General features: G+C 45.4%; 1 protein-coding gene and 1 non-coding gene across 2 annotated transcripts in view; both read right to left on the bottom strand.

Moving 5' to 3' along the window:
* The window catches only part of LOC144696927 (uncharacterized), an 84,730-nt gene extending 74,350 nt beyond the window's left edge, over positions 1 to 10,380 (bottom strand). Inside the window, exons 1-4 of the mRNA XM_078568643.1 lie at positions 9,679 to 10,380; positions 9,118 to 9,342; positions 4,432 to 4,945; position 4,177 (exon numbers count right to left, since the gene is read on the bottom strand). Of these exons, the coding sequence (XP_078424769.1) occupies position 4,177; positions 4,432 to 4,945; positions 9,118 to 9,342; positions 9,679 to 9,836 (898 nt within the window). The 5' untranslated portion in view covers positions 9,837 to 10,380. The remainder of the gene's footprint in view (positions 1 to 4,176; positions 4,178 to 4,431; positions 4,946 to 9,117; positions 9,343 to 9,678) is intronic.
* A 7,751-nt stretch (positions 10,381 to 18,131) lies between these two features.
* Positions 18,132 to 18,296, bottom strand: LOC144698588 (U1 spliceosomal RNA). The gene has a single exon (XR_013580535.1). It is a non-coding gene; the product is annotated as a U1 spliceosomal RNA (small nuclear RNA).
* Positions 18,297 to 19,001: the final 705 nt, after the last annotated feature.

Here is a 19,001-nt window from a genome sequence, read left to right as displayed (position 1 = left end):
ATTGCCTTGGATCCCATGGGCTCTTACCTTCATTATCAGTCTCCCATGTGGGACTTTATCAAAAGCCTTGCTGAAGTCCAAATAGACTACGTCAAATGCATTGCCCTCATCTGCACACCTGGCCACCTCTTCAAAAGATTCAATCAAATTGGTCAGACATGACCTCCCCTTAACAAAACCATGCTGACTGTTCTTGTTTAATCCCTGCCTCTCCAAGTGTAGATTAATTCCATCCCCCAGAATTGCTTCCAATAGTTTCCCCACCACTGAGGTTAGACTGACTGGCCTGTAGCTTCCTGGTTTATCCCTTCCTGCATTCTTGAATGACGGGACCACATTGGCTGTCCTCCAGTTCTCTGGCATCTCTCCTGTGGCCAGACTTGCCTCACTGACTGACAGGAATGGATTTTGGAAACTCCTTTTACAGGGGGTTAGAAAAGGAGGATTTACAGAAGGGAAACTAAAATGTTTGATGGGATCTTCTACAGGAATTGTGTTGGTGAGTGGTCAGAAAAGGGCAAATGAAATTAAATCCAGAAAAGTGCGAGGTAATGCATTTGAGGAAAGCAAACAAAGCAAGGGAATACTCAATAAACGGGAGGATATTGAGAGGGCTGAAGGAAGTGAGAGACCTTGGACTGCATGTCCACTGGTCCCTGAAGGTGGCAGGACAGATTTACAAGAATGTTGCCAGGACCGGATAATTGCAGCTATGAAGAAAGATTGGATCGGCTAGGGTCGTTTTCCTTAGAACAGAGGAGGCTGAGGGGTGACGTAACTGAGGTACACAAAATTATGAGGGGTCCAGATAGCATAGACAGTAAAGGCTTGTTTTCCCTAGCTGAGAGGTCAATTACCAGGGTCCATAGATTTAACGTGATTTGGTAGGAAGATTAGAGGGGACTTAAGGAAAAATCTCTTCACCCAGAGTGTGGTGGGTGTTTGGAATTCACTGCCTGGTTTGGCGGTGGAGGCAGAAACCCTCAACTCATTTAAAAGGTACCTGGGTCTGCATCCAAAGTGCTGTAACCTGCAAGGCTACGGACCATGTGCAGGAAGGTGGGATTAGAATGGGTGGCTAGTTTTTTATTTTTCGGCCTGCATAGATGCGATGGGCTGAATGGCCTCTTTCTGTGCCATAACTTTTCTGTAGTTCAATGAATTGTTTCTGAACTGCCTCACTATCCCATTAATATAAATAGACTGTCGGTTGCTGTGAGTGTCAGACTATATTGTGTCTCCTCATTCTTCCCCCTTCTCCCACTCCGAGTTCCAGGCTGGAGGCTCCTGCGGCTCGATGTGTAGCTTTGGTGGGAATGTGGGACAGTTCTTGGGCCCAGAGATCCTGGAGGGTTGTAGGGCTGGAGGAGATAATAGAGATTGGGAGAGGGGAGGCCATGGAGAGATTTGAAAACAAGGATCAGCATTTTAAAATTCAGGTGCTGCTGAACCGGGAGCCAATGTGGGTCAGCAAGCACGGGATGGTAGACCAATGGGACTTGGTGTGAGTGAGGACATAGACAGCAGAGTTTTGGATGATCTCACGTTTACTGAAGGTAGAATATGGGAGGCCGGTCACGATTGTGTTAGAATAATCAAGTTTAAAGTTAACAGTTTGATGGATGTAAGTTTCAGAAGCAGATGAGCTGAGGCAGGGGCAAAGTCAGGCAATGTTACTGAGGTGGAAATGGGCAGTCTTAGTGATAGTGCAGATTTGTGGTCAGAAGCTCACCTTCTGGTCAAATATGAAATTGAGGTTGCAAACAACGTGCTTTAACTTCACACAGTTTGTGTACCATCGACAAGGTGCACTGCAGCAACTCACCAAGGCTCCTTCGACAGCACCTTCCAAAGCTGAGACCTCTGCCATCTAGAAGGACAAGGGCTGCAGATAGATAGTAACACCACCACCTGGAAGATCCCCCCCAAGCCACACACCATCCTGACTTGGAAATATATCATCATTCCTTCACTGTCGCTGGGTCAAAATCCTAGAACTCCCTCCCTAACAGCACTGTGTGCGTACCGACACCACATAGACTGCAGCGGTTCAAGAAGGCTAAAAGATTAGTTAAGGAAAAAGTGGGACCTATCAGAGATGAAGATGGAAACTTGTGTGTAAATGCAGAGGCTGTGAGAAGGGTTTTGAATGAATATTTTGTCTCCATGTTTACAAAGGAAAGGAGGATGGAAATATAGTAGTCCAGGAGGAACACTGCAAGATATTGGACTGGATAGTCATAAAGAGAGAGGAAGTACTCGAAGGGTTGAAACCTTGAAAGTTGATAAGTCACCAGGGCCAGATGGATTGTTTCCAAGGCTGCTGAAGGAAGTCAGGGAGGAGATAGCAGATGCTCTGAGGATGATTTTCCAATCTTCACTAGATACAGGGGAGGTACTGGAGGACTGGAGAAATACAAACGTAGTTCCATTGTTTAAAAAGGGATCAAAGGAAATGCCAATTATAGGCCAGTTAGTCTTACATCGGTGGTGAGCAAATTAGCAGAATCAATCCTGAGAGATTGGATTAACTGTCATGTGGAAAGGCATGGGCTTGTCAGGGATGGTCAGCATGGATTTGTTAAAGAAAGGTCCTGCCTCATAAATTTGATTGAATTCTTTGAGGAAGTGACAAGAAGGGTTGATGAAGGTAGTGCAGTGGATGTTGTGTACATGGATTTTAGCAAGGCGTTTGACAAGGTCCCACATGGCAGATTGGTCAGGAAAGTAAAAGCCCATGGGATTCAGGGTAATGTTGCAAACTGGATAAAAGGTTGGCTTTGTAACAGGAAACAAAGGGTAATGTTCGATGGATGCCCTTGCGAATGGAAAGTTGTCTCATTTGGTGTTCCCCAGGGCTCAGTGTTGGGACCCTTGCTGTTTGTGTTATACATTAACGATTTGGACGTGAACGTGGGGGGGACGATTGGGAAATTTGCAGATGACACAAAGATTGGCAGAGTAGTGGATAGTGTAGAGGATAGCCATAATCTCTAAAACAATATAGATGGGTTGGTGGAGTGGGCGTTAAAGTGGCAGATGGATTTTAACATAGATAAGTGTGAGGTCATACATTTAGGGAGGTCAAACAGTTACAAGGATTACACAATAAATGGGAATATACTGATAGGGGTAGATGAAGTGAGAGATCTTGGCGTACAAGTACACAGGTCCCTGAAGGCAGCAATTCAAGTAGACAAGGTTGTAAAGAAGGCATATGAATGCTCTCCTTCATTGGCAGAGGTATAGAATATAAAAGTAAGGATATCATGTTGGAATTGTATAAAACACTGGAGAGGCCACAACTGGAGTGTTGTGTGCAGTTCTGGTCACCACATTATGGGAAGGACATAATAGCTCTGGAGAGAGTGCAGAGGAGGTTTATAAGAATGTTGCCAGGGTTAGAAAAGTGTAACTATGAGGAGAGATTGGATAGGTTGGGGTTATTTTCCTTAGAACAAAGAAGGCTGAGAGGTGACTTGATTGAGGTGTACAAAATTATGAGGGGAATAGATAGAGAGGACAGGATAAAATTGTTTTCCTTGGTAGAGAATTCTAGATCCAGGGGACGTAGATTCAAGATAAGTGGCAGAAGGTGTAGGGGGGAACATGAGGAAGAACTTTTTTACGCAGAGGGTAGTGGGTGTCTGGAATTCGCTGCCCAAGTTGGTGGTAGAGGCAGAAACTTTAAACTCCTTTAAAAAGTACCTGGATCTGCACCTAAAGTGCTGTAAGCTGCAGGGCTATGGGCCGGGAGCAGGAAGGTGGGATTAGAAAGGGTACCTGGGTGTCCTCGGGCTGGCATGGACAAGATGGGCCAAATGGCCTCCTTCTGTGCTGTAACTTTTCTACAGTTCTATGGGTATAATGATGGCAGATTTGAAGGAAAGATGGACAGTACTTGAGAGAGAAAACTGTTGACATATTCAGTGAAAATGGGGAAGTTGAGTGATCAGTAGTTTAGTGGGTGTAGGGTCAATAGAGCAAGAGATGAATTTCATGGAGAAGATGAGCTCTGAGAGGGCATGAGGGGAGATGGAAGGGAAACTACAGAAAGATGTGAGTTCAGGGCTCAGGTATTGGGGAACTTTAGGGAGGGCGAGTGGAAAGGAGGGAAGCAGCAAAGGCAGCTCATCCGATTGTCTCAATCTTGGTGACAAAGAAGCTCCATGAGACCCTCACACCAGTTGTTGGGGGTGAGGATGGAGGGAGAGCATTTCAAAAGGAATGAACTTGTGTTAGAGATATTAAAAAGGTTCAACACATTGTGTCTTTTAACACAAAACTAATTTATTTGATATTTATCCAGAATACTAGCCCCCCTAAGTGGTCTGTAGTTTATTAACATCAGCAGAAACAGATCCCAATGAACATGGTTCGGTCCTGGATGTGATTACCAGCAAAATCCCACCACTTTAGTTACTTGTGAACTCGCTGGTGTGTCAGCAGGTTGGATGAGGTAGTGAATCCTTTCCCACAACGGGGGCAGGTGAATGGCCTCTCCCCAGTGTGAACTCGTTGGTGTGTCAGCAGGTGGGATGAGGTAGTGAATCCCTTCCCACAATGGGGGCAGGTGAATGGTCTCTCCCCAGTGTGAATTCGTTGGTGTGTCAGCAGGTGGGATGAATTAATAAATGCCTTCCCACACTGGAGGCAAGTGAACGGCCTCTCCCCAGTGTGAATTCGTTGGTGTGCCAGCAGGTTGGATGAGGTAGTGAATCTCTTCCCACACTGAGGGCAGATGAATGGCCTCTCCCCAGTGTGAAATCGTTGGTGTGTCAGCAGGTGAGATGACTGAGTGAACCCCTTCCCACACTGAGGGCAGGTGAATGGCCTCTCCCCAGTGTGAATTTGCTGGTGTGTCAGCAGGCTAGATAACTGAGTGAATCCCTTCTCACACTGGGGGCAGGTGAATGGCTTCTCCCCAGTGTGAATTCGCTGGTGTACAGTGAGTTGAAATGATCGCCAGAACCCAGTCCTGCATTGAGAGCACCTGAACGGTCTCTCGTCAGTGTGAACACGTTGATGGGACATCAGCTCGCAGGAACTTTTAAAGCACTTCCCACAGTCTGGGCATTTAAAAGGTCTCTCTTCACTGTGAACTCGCTGGTGGCTCAGCAGGTAGCTTGAAAGAGTAAACCCCTTCCCACACGTTGAGCAGGTGAACGGCCTCTCCCCAGTGTGACTCCGCCGATGCTCTTCCAGCTCTGACGGGAATCTGAATCCCTTCCCCCAGTCCCCACATTTCCATGGTTTCTCCCCGATGTGGCTGCGCTGGTGTCTTGACAGGCCAGATGATCGGTTGAAGCCTCGTCTACACACAGAACACATGTACGATTTCTCTCCACTGTGAATGGTACTTTTTCCTTCCATGTTCAAAATCAAATGATATTCAGGTTATGATAAATCGAGCGAATGTCAGATTCTGCTGTGATGTTTTGTTTCTGTTTCCCGACTGCAAATCATCCCCTTCTAATACCCTGTGAAATTGATTTAAAACAGAAAAAAAGGTGTGAGAGAGAATCCACAAAAACACAAATGCAGGTTGTGAAATTGAGCTGAATGAATCTGGTAATTTGTGGGGCCGGCACGAGGGAAAAGTGACCACGAAAACTGCCGGATTGTCATAAAAACCCAACTGGTTCACTAATGTCCTTCAGGGAATGGAACCTGTCACCTGGTCTGGGTCTACACAAGACTCCGGCCTCCATGGGATGAAAGAGAGAGGTGGGAGGTGCAGGGGGTGAAGATGTGTTTAATACATCTTCAGCTCAACCAGAACTTTGGCAGAATATCCCAAACCCTCAACATCCACTACCTAGAAGTATGAAGGTAACAGGTGTCAATGAACACCATCACCTCCAACTCACACACTGTCCTAACTTGTCTGACATCCAGTACTGGATGAGCAGAAATTTCCTCCATTTAAATGTTGGGAAGATGAAAGCCATTGTCTCCACTCCCTAACCACCGACTCCATCCCTCTTGCAGTCTCTGAGGCTGAACCAGACTGTTCACAATCTTGTTGTCATGTTTCAGCCCAAGCTGAGCTTCTGACTACAAATCACTAAAACCACCCATTTCCACCTCAGTAACATCGCCCAGCTGTGCCCCTGCCTCAGAGCACAGCCCGGTCCCCACGCTGGCGCTCTGGGTTCCTGTTCTCATTGATAGGGGACCTTCTGACCCACAGGGCATTCTGGATAAACCAGCCGCCATCGAGACCAATCAGTGAACGGGCATTTTGTTTCCCCCAGTTGGTAAAACAGAAAGTCCATGGATGAGGGGGATATTGGACAGGAAGCACAATGAAAGGTTCAGACACTTTATTGAATACTCACAGCAGAAGCACGTTAATCTGATTGGAGATCACTTCCACACGAGCAGTCAGCGGTTTGGAGCCTCCTGAGATTCCGGTCCCTTTCCCGTCAGTATTTACAGGAGCTGCGACACGGAAAAGAGTCTCAGTAAAATCAGGGATTTATTTGTTCACTGCTTTACAATGGGTCTGGGGTCACACTTGAGGTTCGTGCAGCCTGTGATTCCCTGAGTTTATTAACTCTCCCCCCTCCAGACCCTTTGGGCTCTCTATTGTTGGACTCTCTATTGCTTTTCAATGTCCTCCTGGCCTTGTTGTATCTGATCCAATAAAAACCCTCCTTACATCACACAGGGAACAGCTTTAGACATGTTCTGACTTTTCATCTCAATCTTATTCTGCTGAATGATCTCACTGACCGTTCCTTTTCTCTCGATCCGTCCGTCCACCATCTCTTTTCTGGATTTCACTCCTTCTTGTTGTTCCAGGATTTCATCTCTCTGCCTTTTATTTCTTTTACTGAAGATTCCTGTCCATTGCTGCCTCACAGCCTCGTCCTGTTCCCAAATATTCTCCATGTCTAAGTGCTTCCCAGCGGCCGTGCCAGCCGTGGCCCCTATTCCAGCCCAGTCACTGATCCCTCTCTTCCCTCCACCCTTTTTACTGGTGTCACTATCACAGGGACGATCGCGGTGTTTTCCCAAAACTGCCTTAACACCGGGGTCTCGGCTACTGGGTGGTCATAGTCCACCCATCTCTCTCCCTGCATTCTGACTTATGAAATTCCTGGATAATTCCCTTATCATCCTAACATCAAGGTCCTTGTAGATGGGATGACATAACCTTAGGGACGGGTGTGTGGTGTTCAGGGCACATATTACAGGAACTATTTTAAATCTTGTATCATTATGTAGGTTCTGTGAGTACAAGTGATGATTAAACCATTTGTGGAACCAATTTCGTGTGGCAGGACAGATTGAGGGGGTATCAGTGAAGCATATGGGGGTCTTGGGCTTCATAAATAGAGGTACTGAGTACAAAAACAGGGAAGTGCACCAACAGAGAATTGTTCTGATCTGGAACCCTTTCCCTGAAAAGGTGCTAGAACCTGATTCTATGTTTAGCCTCTGCCCACTGGTCCTAGATTCCCCAACCAGTGGAAATAGTTCCTCTCTATCTATCCTGTCAGTTCCAATATCCCAAAAACTTTGATCAAATCAGCTTTTAATCTTATAAATTCCAGGGATTACAACCCTCACAGTGAGGTGATGTATTTTATCAGGAGGAATAGGGAGAGGGAAAATATTATTCATGGCACAGCTCTAAAGAGTGAGCAGGGACAGAGGGACCTGGGGCTTCATGGCTTTGATCTCTGAAGGTGACAGAATGTATTACGAGAGTGGTTAGCAAAGCCGATTAGATTTTGAGCTTCATAAATAGTGATATTGAGAACAAAAACAGGAAAGTTATGTTGAATTCTTTATAAAGCTCTGGTTAGGCCACAATTTGAGAATTGCATCCAGTTCTGGTCACCTCACTTTAGGGAGGATGTGAAGGTCATTGAGAAGGTGCAGAGGAGATTTACCAGAATGGTTCCTGCAAAGGAGGTTGAGGGGAGATTGGGAGAGGTGTACGAGATTATGACAGGTTTAGATATGGTGGACAAAGAAAAGCTATTCCCATCAGCTGATCATACAAGGACTCAAGGACAGAGGTTTAAAATTTTGGGTAAAAGCTGCGGGAGATGTGAGGAAGAATATTTTTACACAGTGAGTGGTGATGACCTGGAGGTTACTGCCTATGAGGGGGGTGGAAATGGACATGGTAGTGATTTCAAAAGGAAATTGGACAGAAGCATGAGGGAAATAAACTTGCAAGGATACGGGGATAGAGCAGGGGAACGGGACTGATTGGATTGCTCTACATAGCTGGCATGGACTCAATGAGTCTAATGGCCTCCTCTGTGCCATAATGACTCTGTGACTCTTATGTGTAATCTCATTCTGTAACTTAACCCTTGGAGCTCAGATCACTCAGGTAAATATGTGCTACACTCCCTCCTAGGCCATTCTATCTTTCCTGATGTTTGTTGCCCAGAACTGAACACAGTTCTTCAGGAATGCTCTAACCTGGGTTTGTGTGTCTCTGCATTTTTCCCGTCACACCTGAAATCGTCTCAGAATCACAGAGTGCAGAAGAGGCCCTTTGGCCCATCGATTCTGCATCAACATGTGAGAAACACCTGACCTACCTACCTAATCCCATTTACCAGCACTTGGCCCATAGCCTTGAATGTTGGTCAAGATGTCAAGGCCCATTGGTCCCTAATGGGCCCTACTCTTTCCCTGGTTATCCTCTTCCCATTGGCATTGAAAAAAAATATTTAGATCCCTGCAGTTGAATCTTTCAGACACTGAATTGTAGATTTTTCACCAAATATCAATTTACGATTGTAGTAAAAGTTCATAATTTTGTCAAGGGGGTCCTGCTGAAAGTTTTTCAAATTAAGGGGAAGGATCACAGATGGTGCTTTTAAAAAGGGACATTGCAGCCCTGAAAATCAGTGACACCTTCAGAATATTAGACTCCAGCCAGTTATAGGGTTGTTAACATCAGCAGAAACAAAATATTGCCAGACTTTCAATATTAAACAAGCTTACAAGCAGCAAGAACAGCAGGATCCAACCCCTGCAGTCACTTATGAACTTGCTGATGTCTCAGGAGGCATCGTGACTGAGTGAATCCCTTCCCACACACCGACAGTTGAATAACCTCTTCTCAATGTGAGTGCGTTGGTGGTCAGCAGGTTGAAAGACTTTGCAAATCCCTTCCCACACAGCGAGCAAGTGAACAGCCTCTCCCTAGTGTGAACTCGCTGGTGTGCAGTGAGGTTGGATGACTGCCTGAAACTCTTCCCACAGGAAGTGCAGCTAAATGGCTTCTCCCCAGTGTGAATTCGCTGGTGTCTCAGCAGGGTGGGTAAAACTGTGAATCCCTTCCCACACATGGAGCAAGTGAACGGTCTCTCCCCAGTGTAAACTTGCTGGTGTAAAATGAGGGAGGATGCCTGTCTGAAACGCTTTCCACAGGAAGTGCAAGTGAACAGCCTCTCTCCAGTGTGAACTCACTGGTGTGTCAGAAGATGGAATGACTGAGTGAATCCCTTCCCACACTCGGAGCAGGTGAACGGCCTCTCCCCAGTTTGGGTGCATTGTTGTACAGTGAGTGCTGAAGAGTGCCTGAACCTCTTTCCACAGGAAGTGCAGCTGAATAGCTTCTCCTCAGTGTGAATTCACTGGTGTGACCAAAGGCCAGATGACTGAGTAAATCCCTCCTCACACACAGAGCAGGTGAATGGCCTTTCCCCTGTGTGACTGCGTCGATGGTTTTCCAGCAGGGATGGGTAACTGAATCCTTTCCCACAGTCCTCACATTTCCACAGTTCTCCATAGTGTGGGTGTCCTTGTGTCTCTCCAGGTTGAATGATTAGTTGAAACCTTGTCCAGACACAGAACATGTGTATGGTTTTCCTCACTGTGAACGATGTGATGCTTTTTCAGGCTGTTTAACTGGTTAAAGCTCTTTCCACAGTCAGTTCACTGAACACTCTCACTCGGGTGTGTGTGTGTGCCTCGGTGTTTATCCAGTGACACTGAAGTTCAGTATCTTTCCCCACTGACAGAACAGACAAACATTTCTCCTTCCACATTCAAAGTCTGAGAATATTCAGGTCCTGGTGAATCAATTGACTCTGTCAGAAGATGTTTGGTTTGAGTTTCACATCTGCAAATCCTTCCCTTCTAATACTCTGGAAAACGAGTTTATAAAAGTCGTCACTGTCAGTCCGGGATGGAAATTCAGAACAGACAATTCTAGTTTTAATGGAATATTGTTTTCTCTCTTGTTCCCCCAAAGCTGTAAATTCCCGTCCCACACACTCTCCCTCCTCCCTGGGCTGAAATCCAAACCCATCTCCACCATTTCTTTCCTCCACTCCCAGTTTTCTCCCTCCCTCTCCTCTGCCTGGGTTCAGTTCTCCAGCTCCTGTCTGCAGACTGACAATAAAATCAATGAATTTTCCAAAATCCATCCCTGTCAGTCCAAGATAGAAATGCACAATATTCTCTCCTCCTGCTGACAGGGGCAGGGATGAGCGCGCATGCGCCCTGCTGCACAAGATGGCGGTGGTTAATCCGGGCCTCTCACCGAGGAACGCGGATCGGGGCAACTGCCGCCCACAGATACCAGCGAGGAACCGGTAGCTTGTTATTCTGGCTTCAGAGCGGCTCAAGGTGTTTACGAAACCTGCGTGTCCACCCGCCGGTTGCATCTCTCCTGCAATTCCGCCCTTTATCTTACCGGCTGCGGACCTGACAAACAAGCAGCTTTCCTTTGCCCTCACACACTGCCCATGCTCCAAACTCGAGGCGGGATTGCACCTGCGCACTGATGTCCAGCAACCACACTGCGCATGCTCCCATCACAATGCCTGGGTGATTGACGGCAGCTCTGAGCCAATAGCAAGAGGTTGCAGGACCAAAGGGGTGCGGCTGGCCCTCCAGCCAATTGGAGTGAATGAGGGGCGGGGCCTAACCAGGATCTCCCTCATTGGCTGAAACTCTGCATCATTTTGGAAGATGATTTGCCTCAAACTTCAGGAGAAAACTGGACCTTTCTTGCTTGTGGCTTTAAACAGATGAAACCCTGTGGGTGTGGAACAAATATTTCAATATTTGTTACTGAAATGTGGGAACATGGTGAAACAAGGCACAAACTTAAAGAAATAACTGGGCAGACAGGGAATTCACCATTTGAACAAGGGGAGTCCTTGGTTTCAATAAATGAACCTGCAGGAGGGTTAGGACAGGTCAGGGATAAGGTTAATATTCAGAACAATACAGAATGTAAAGGAAAAACTGATCTCAAAGACAATTTGTTGTAATGTGTGTGGAGGGGATGTACTGAACCAGGTTTAAAGAGGTTAAACATGTTTTCCATATTGCACAATCACAATGCTTCAAAGATGAGACATGAAAGCCCTCAACATTAATCATGACAAGTGGGAAGCTAATTGATGATTGATGCAACTGGAAACACCAGCTGTGGGCAGGAGTTCACCACCACAGCAACATGTCGTTTCAGAAACTTCAACACAGACAAACAAGGTGTCAGCAGAAATCATCTCGCAACACGAGTAAGGAAAACCTTCATACGAGGCACTTTTGCCTTTACAGAATCGGCTTGTTCAGCCATCAGATGAAGTGCAGCAGATCGTCTCATCTGATCTCACCAAAGTTCTGAGGCTGCATTCCCATCATCTCTCACAGATGGACAGATGCTAAACATATGGGACAATCACATTAAAATCTGGAACTCAGATGTGGATAAGGATTGGTGTTAGGTGAGAAGGTCTGGATCAATGTCTTACTCCAGGAAGCTTTAAAATCAGAATGGCAGCATTTCAGAAATTATTCCTGTGATATCAGTGATCCCATTCCTATCTGTTAGTAAGACCGATGGAAGTATTTAGTGGAGACAGTAGCATGCTGGAGGATGATGTACACAAGGGTTTTCTGAACTGAGGATAATAGTGAGGGGAAAGGAAGGGATCTTGAAAAAAAACCAGACTCTTCATGTTGTTACAAAGGACATGGGACCTTCCACTTGGATTGACACAACACACACACAAACCCACATGAATTCACTTCCTATCGATCAGGTGGACCAGGTTTTGCCTCATACCGCCAACTAACTAAGTTACTGACTAAGACTGGCGATAAAATATCAGTGTCTGTAAGGACCAAAAAGTTATAGAAATTCAAGTAAACATCACCCTCCAGGGACTCAAAGCAGTTTTGACTATCTAATTCCAGCACTTTCTCTGAACCTTAATCTATAATGGACAACATCTTGAACAGACATAATGACAAAAAGCTAAGCCACCAATAGATATTAGGCGGTTTATGGCCACTCTGGTGATCAGCCCTGGTGGGAGATTTTAGACAATGCAGAACATCTTTGCATAATTGCAGCCTCTACTTTCCTATTGGTATTCCGGATAATTCCCCTTATATTGATGGTCTCGGTGAAGGTCAGGCCACAGAGCAGAATGGATGAAAAGATGGCTCCAAACTCCCTCTAAATCTAACCCTCTGATTTCGGTTTTGTAGCCATCTTTCCATCCATCTGCTGCCTGGCCCTTCACTCCACACAGCCTGATCTTGGTCACCTTGTGCACACTGTTATGGATAACAAGCGGGTTACAAAACAGAAAACAGAGAAAAGAGGTTAAGAGTAGCAACTCAGACTGGTAAAAGGTGGGAATTGATGTTCCACAGGGAGCAATGCTGGAACCACTGTTATTCAAATTTATATAAACGATTTGGACTCAGAAATCAGAAACCCAATTTTAAAATTTGGGAGCAGAATTACAGTAAATCACAGATAAGAATTCCCAATTAACAAAACTTTGTTGTACAGTTCATTAAATCTTTAATTCAGTAGCACAGTGTACAATGACATGAGGAAGTGATTAACTGATTTATTTATGAATTAATTGATTACCAAATTGGGAAGTACAGTTAATACTGAGGAAGACTGCAACAAAATCCTGGGATCTAACACACACACATCAATATAGCAGGGAATTCTTGGAAACATGGTGCAGGTCCTTCTTTATCTGGAGATCAAATGTCTGTTGTATAATTGTCCCAGGAGTTAAAAGGATCCTGTGAATTCCTCCTTGTGTTATTTTAATACAGACTTTACACTATTTACTTTTAGCTACGTTTTACTATGTTAAAGGTGCTATGTCAATACAAGTTGTTGTTGACATTGGCTTAAAGTAGTGGACTCAGGACTGTCACCAATAAACCTTAAAAACTTCACAGAATAATCACCACAGTCATTTTTAAACTGGAGACTTATTCCTGCCATTTCAGTTTCAGTCAGGAACAGAGCACACTTTTACACCAATCTCTGATTTAACAGCACATTTCCAGACTGCCTGACTCAGGTTGTGTACAACCACAGTTGTAAAGGAGCCTTCTACTCGGTGCCTGGGAACTTTGAAACCCAATGATTCCAAACAGAAATCAGAGGGTTAGATTTACAGGGAGTTTGTATTTTTCCATCCATTTTTCTACGTGGCCTTGGACTCCACAGCCTGACCTTGGTCATCTTTAGGCTGTATATACTGCACAGAAGTGGCTGTGACACATTTCTCACACACCTCAGGATTAATCCACATGTGGGTTTTGCTGTCAGTGAAGAAATATGAGAAAGACCAAAGTGCCATTTGTCCCTCTCAGTGTGACCCTAAAGGACTGCGCCCAGGCTGAAGTTCTGTTCCTGCTGTATGATCCTCCCCCTGTTTGTCCTTCCTGAGCTCCAGCCAGGTGATGTTAAACACTCAGGTACGAAAGACAAAATTGTACAACAATGTGTGAAAAACAAAGTTTGACATGCTATGTCCAACAAGCCTAGTCTGTCCAACCTTTCCTCATAAGACAACCCGCCCATTCCTGGTAATGATCAACTAAACCTTCGCTGAACTGCTTCCATTGCATTTACATCTTTCCTTAAATAATGAGACCAATATTACACATAGTACTCCAGATGTGGGCTCACCAAGTGCCCTGTATAACTGAAGCATAACCTCCCTACTTTTGTATTCAATTTCCCTTGCAATGAACGATAATATTCTTTCAGCTTTGCTAATTTCTTGTGGTACCTGCACACTAACCTTTTGCGATTCATGCACTGGGACACCCAGATCCCTCTGAATCTCAGAGCTCTGCAGTCTCTCACCATTTAAATATGATTTTTTATTCGTCCTGCCAACATGGACAATGTCACATCTCCCCACATTATACTCCACTTGCCTGATCTTTTCCCACTCACCTAACCTATTTGTATCCTTTTGTAGCCTCCTTATGTCCTCTTCATAATTTATTTTCCTACCTGTGTGTCATAAGCAAATTTAGCAACCATACCATTGGTTTCTTCATCCAAATCATTTATATAAATTATAAAGAGTTGAGGTCCCAGCACTGATCCTTGTGGCACACTAACCATCACATTCTGCTAATCAGAAATATACCCATTTATGCCCACTCTCTGTTTCCTGTTAGCTAGCTAATCTTCCATTCATGTCAATATGTTACCCCCTACACCATGAGATTTTATTTTCCACAATAACCTTTAATGTGACATCTTATCAAAAGCCCTCTGCAATTATACACCAACATCCACCAGTTCCCCTTTATCCACAGCACCTATTACTTCTTCAAAGAACCCCAATAAATTGGTTAAGCATGATTTCCCTCTCACAAAACCTTGTTGACTCTGCCTGATTACCTTGAATTTATCTAAGTGCCCTGTTATAACACTTGTAACATTTTTCCTATGATAGATATTAAGTTAACTGGCCTATACTTTCCTGCTCTCTGTCTCCCTCCCTTTTCTATTTTCCTATCTCATGAGACCTTCCCCGAATCTAGCGAATTTTGGAAAATTAAAACCAACGCATCAACTATCTCACTAGCCACTTTTTTTAAGACCCGAGGATGAAATCCATCAGGACAGGGGGACTTGTCAGTCTGCAGCTCCAACAATTTGCTCAGTACCACTTCCCTGGTGATTGTAATTTTCTTCAGCTCTTCCCCCCTTCCAAATCCTGATATACAGCCATTCTTGGCATATTACTTGTATCCTCTATAGTGAAGACAATGCAAAATCCCTCTTCAATTCATCTGCCATTATTAACTCCCCAGACTCACTTTCTATAGGAGCAACCCTCACTTTGTTAACTCTTTTCATTTTAAAATATAAATATTTACTCTTACTATCTGTCTTTATATTTCTAACTAGCTTTCTCTCGTTCTCGACCTTTTCCCTCTTTAGTAATCTTTCAGTCATTCTTTTCTTTTTTAAAATTCTGTCCAGTTTTCTGAGCTGCCACCCACCTTTGCACAATTATATTTCAGCAGAAACAAACTCCAGCTGTCAGAATGAAAGAATTCAATCCTGAGCAGGATTAACGGCAACAGTAACCAGATTTCAATCCCCATAGTCACTCGTGAACTCGCTGGTGTGTAATCAGATCCTTTTCACTTTTAAAAGTCTTCTCAGAGTCAGAACATTTAAAAGGTCTCTGATCAGTATGAACAAGTTGATGTGTCAGAAGGTGGGATGACCGAATGAATCCCTTTCCACACATGGAACATGTGAATGGCCTCTCGCCAGTGTGAACTCGCTGATGTGTCAACAGGTCAGATGAATTGGTGTATCCCTTCCCGCACATGGAGCAGGTGAATGGCCTCTCCCCAGTGTGAATTCGCTGGTGTGTCAGTAGTTTGGATGGCCGATTAAATCCCTTCCCACAGATAAAGCAGGTGTATGGACTTTCCCCAGTGTGAATTCTCTGATGAGTCAGAAGCCTGGATAATCGGTTAAATCCCTCTCCACACAAGGAACAGATGAATGGACTGTCCCCAGTGTGAATGCACTGGTGTGTCAGCAGGTAGGATGAGTGAATCCCTTCCCGCACACAGAGCAGGTGAACGGCCTCTCTAAACTGTGAGTTTGCTGGTGCCTCAGAAAGTTTGATGAATGACTGATTGCCTTCCCACACACGGAGCAGATGACTGAACTCTGCTCAGTGTGAATGTGCTCGTGTCTCAGAAGGTTGGATGAATGAGTGAATCCCTTCCCACACACGGAGCAGGTGAATGGCCTCTCCTCAGTGTGGCTGCGTTGATGAATTTCCAGCTTTGATGGGGAACCAAATCCCTTCCCACAGTTCCCACAATTCCACGGTTTCACCATGGTGCCGGTGTCCTTGTGGCTGTCCGTGTTGGATGGTCAGTTCAAATCTCATCCACACAATTTGTCCTCGCTGTGAATGGTGCAATGGTTTTTCAGGCTGTGCAATTGGTAAAACATTTCTCCTTCTATATTAAAGATTCAATGATATCCAGCTCCTGATGTATTGAGTGAATCTGTCAGATTTTGACGTGATGTTTTCTTTGAGTTTCCTGTCAGCAAATCTTCCTGTTCAAGTATCCTGTAAAAGGAGTTTACAAAAGTCAGTAAGGGATAGAAATTCAGAACAGACAATTCCAGTTTCTTTCCTTTTGCTAATTTGTTCATGTGATGTGGGTGTCACTGGCAAGACCAGTATTTGATGCCCAGCTGGAATTGCCTTGAGAAGATGGTGGTGAGCCACTTCCTTGAACTGCTGCAGTCCACGTGGTGTCGGTGCTGTTAGGAAGGGAGGCCCATGATTTCAACTCAGCGACAGTGAAGGAACAGCGATACATTCCCAAGTCTGACTTATGATGGATGAAAGGTGATTGGTAAAGCAGCTGAAGATGGTTGGGCCTCGGACACTGACCTGAGGAACTCCAACAAAGATGTCCTGGGATTGAGATAACAAAGAATAAAAAAACACTGAGAAATGTTAACTTGTGTTGTTGATAAAAGAGATACTCATTTAATTTTTCAGAGATGACTGATTCCCCAGGGGTTCACTCTGACTCCCCTGACTGACTGACTCAGGGTCCAGTCCTCAATGCCCCCGATTGGTGACTGAACTCGCTGCTCCTTTGCTCCTCCGGCCTCTGAGCTCCTCTTGCTGTTGTTTCCCAGGACAGTCAATGTCCGCTCTCCAACATGACCCTGTCAGATGGAGTTCAGGGGCTCAGAGGAAGAAAAGAAAATGAGGCGGTGAATATGAGTTGGGAGAAACAAGGAGAGAAACAGGATTCAATGGAGAAACTGAGCGGGGGGCAAGCGCAGCCTCAGGAACAGCGAGTGCGGCTCTCAGAGGCCGAATGAGAGCGGCCGGGCCCGGCGGCCGTGCGGTGATCTCCCCGGGCTGGGGGTCGGGGCTGCCCATTAAAGCGATGCTGCAGCGCCTCCCCCATCCTCGCCGCGGCTTCCCGGTTTCTTCTCCATTTCCACCGAGTCCGACTCACAACAAAGGAGCCGCCCAGAAATGGGATTCTTGTTGGTCATTTTCTATTCATTTTACGGAGGTTTTGGGTTTAGATTTCTTTCTGTCTCTCTCCAGCTTTCTTTCTCCGTTTATTTCTTCGCTTTGCGCTATTGAAGTCTTGAAGAAATAATGGCAAGTGAATGGAAAGCCTGTTTATGAGATAAACACACAGCAGGGGAAGTGAGCTGCAGAAGGGGCAGGGAAAGACTTTACACATGGGGAGAGGGGGGCAGGAGTTTGAGAAGGTAGAAATCACAGAGTGAGCTGTTGAAGTGGGAGATTATACAGAGGGGGTAGGAGGCTGCTGTTGATTTCGGAGGGGGGTAATTAGAATGTACATGGGGACAGGGTACTTGCACATGTTTGAAATAGTGAGGGTTCGCAGTTGCATGTTTTAAATGGTGAATGTATATGAATGATGATATTATAACGAAGTCCAGAGAGATACGGGGTGGGTTGGGAGGTGGAGGGTGGTGCTGGAAGGAGTGCAGGGACTGTTTTGATGGTGGGTTGGGTATTATATGGGGGTTTGAGAGAGAATATTGGAGTGGGCAAATACGGGGTTAAAAATGGCGCGTGGAATTTGGCGGCCGCAAAAGAAATGACAGCGATAAAATGATGCGGAGATGGAATAATCGCCTGTTGATAATCGCAGGGAGGAAAAGAATGGGGGTTGGATAGTTGCGGGAGGGAAAACAAAAGAGTCTAGATTTCGAAAGAGTATTTTGTGGCCCAAATTGTTTACATTGGATAAGATACAACAAAGAACCTCATTAAACAAACAAGTTGAAGTCTATTTTTTGAATTGTAAACCAGGGGAGAGCGCGAACGCATTCCCCCACTACCACAAATTTTGCAGTCGAGTATCCAGCATTTGGGGACATCGCAGGCATCAGCACATCCGAAGTGCAAGGGGATAGCCTCGTCCTGCGAGAACAACCTTTTTTTTTGTAAAAATATACTTTATTCATAAAATATCTTCAATCACATTCAAAACCATTTCAAAAACAACATTACAAGGGTACAATCCAGGTTAAACTTTTACAAAATGTATCACCAGGTGCATCAGTACAAACAATATTACAATCATTTACAGCCTTTCATTTTGATCTGTACAGCCCGAGGGGCTCTAAACAGTTCCCAGTCTCTCGGTGCGCTGTGGTAGAAAGGTCTTAGACAGCGACCCTTCCCCATTGCGCCTTTGCGGCAGCTGCCCCAAGCTTTAGTGCGTCCCTCAGCACGTAGTCCATGACTTTGGATTGTGCCAGTCCGCAACAATCGGTCGGGGACAACTCTTTGTGCTGGAAGACCAACAAGTTTCGGGCAGACCAAAGCGCGTCTTTCACCGAGTTGATGATCCTCCAGCTGCAGTTGATGTTTGTCTCGGTGTGTGTCCCTGGGAACAGCCCGTAGAGCACAGAGTCCTGTGTCACAGAGCTGCTCGGGATGAACCTCGACAGCAACCACTGCATCTCTCTCCAGACTTTCTTTGCAAAGGCACAATCCACAAGGAGGTGAACAACGGTCTCTTCCCCACCACAGCCACCTCGAGGGCAACGTGCAGAGGGGGTGAGCCTCCTGGCGTGTAGGAAGGATCTGACGGGGAGGGCCTTTCTCACCACCAGCCAAGCTACGTCTTGGTGCTTGTTGGAAAGTTCTGGCGATGAGGCGTTCTGCCAAATG

Source organism: Cetorhinus maximus, chromosome 23 (assembly GCF_964194155.1).
Source record: "Cetorhinus maximus chromosome 23, sCetMax3.hap1.1, whole genome shotgun sequence".
NCBI classification, from domain to species: Eukaryota; Metazoa; Chordata; class Chondrichthyes; order Lamniformes; family Cetorhinidae; genus Cetorhinus; species Cetorhinus maximus.
This window is presented reverse-complemented; position numbering and strand designations above follow the sequence as displayed.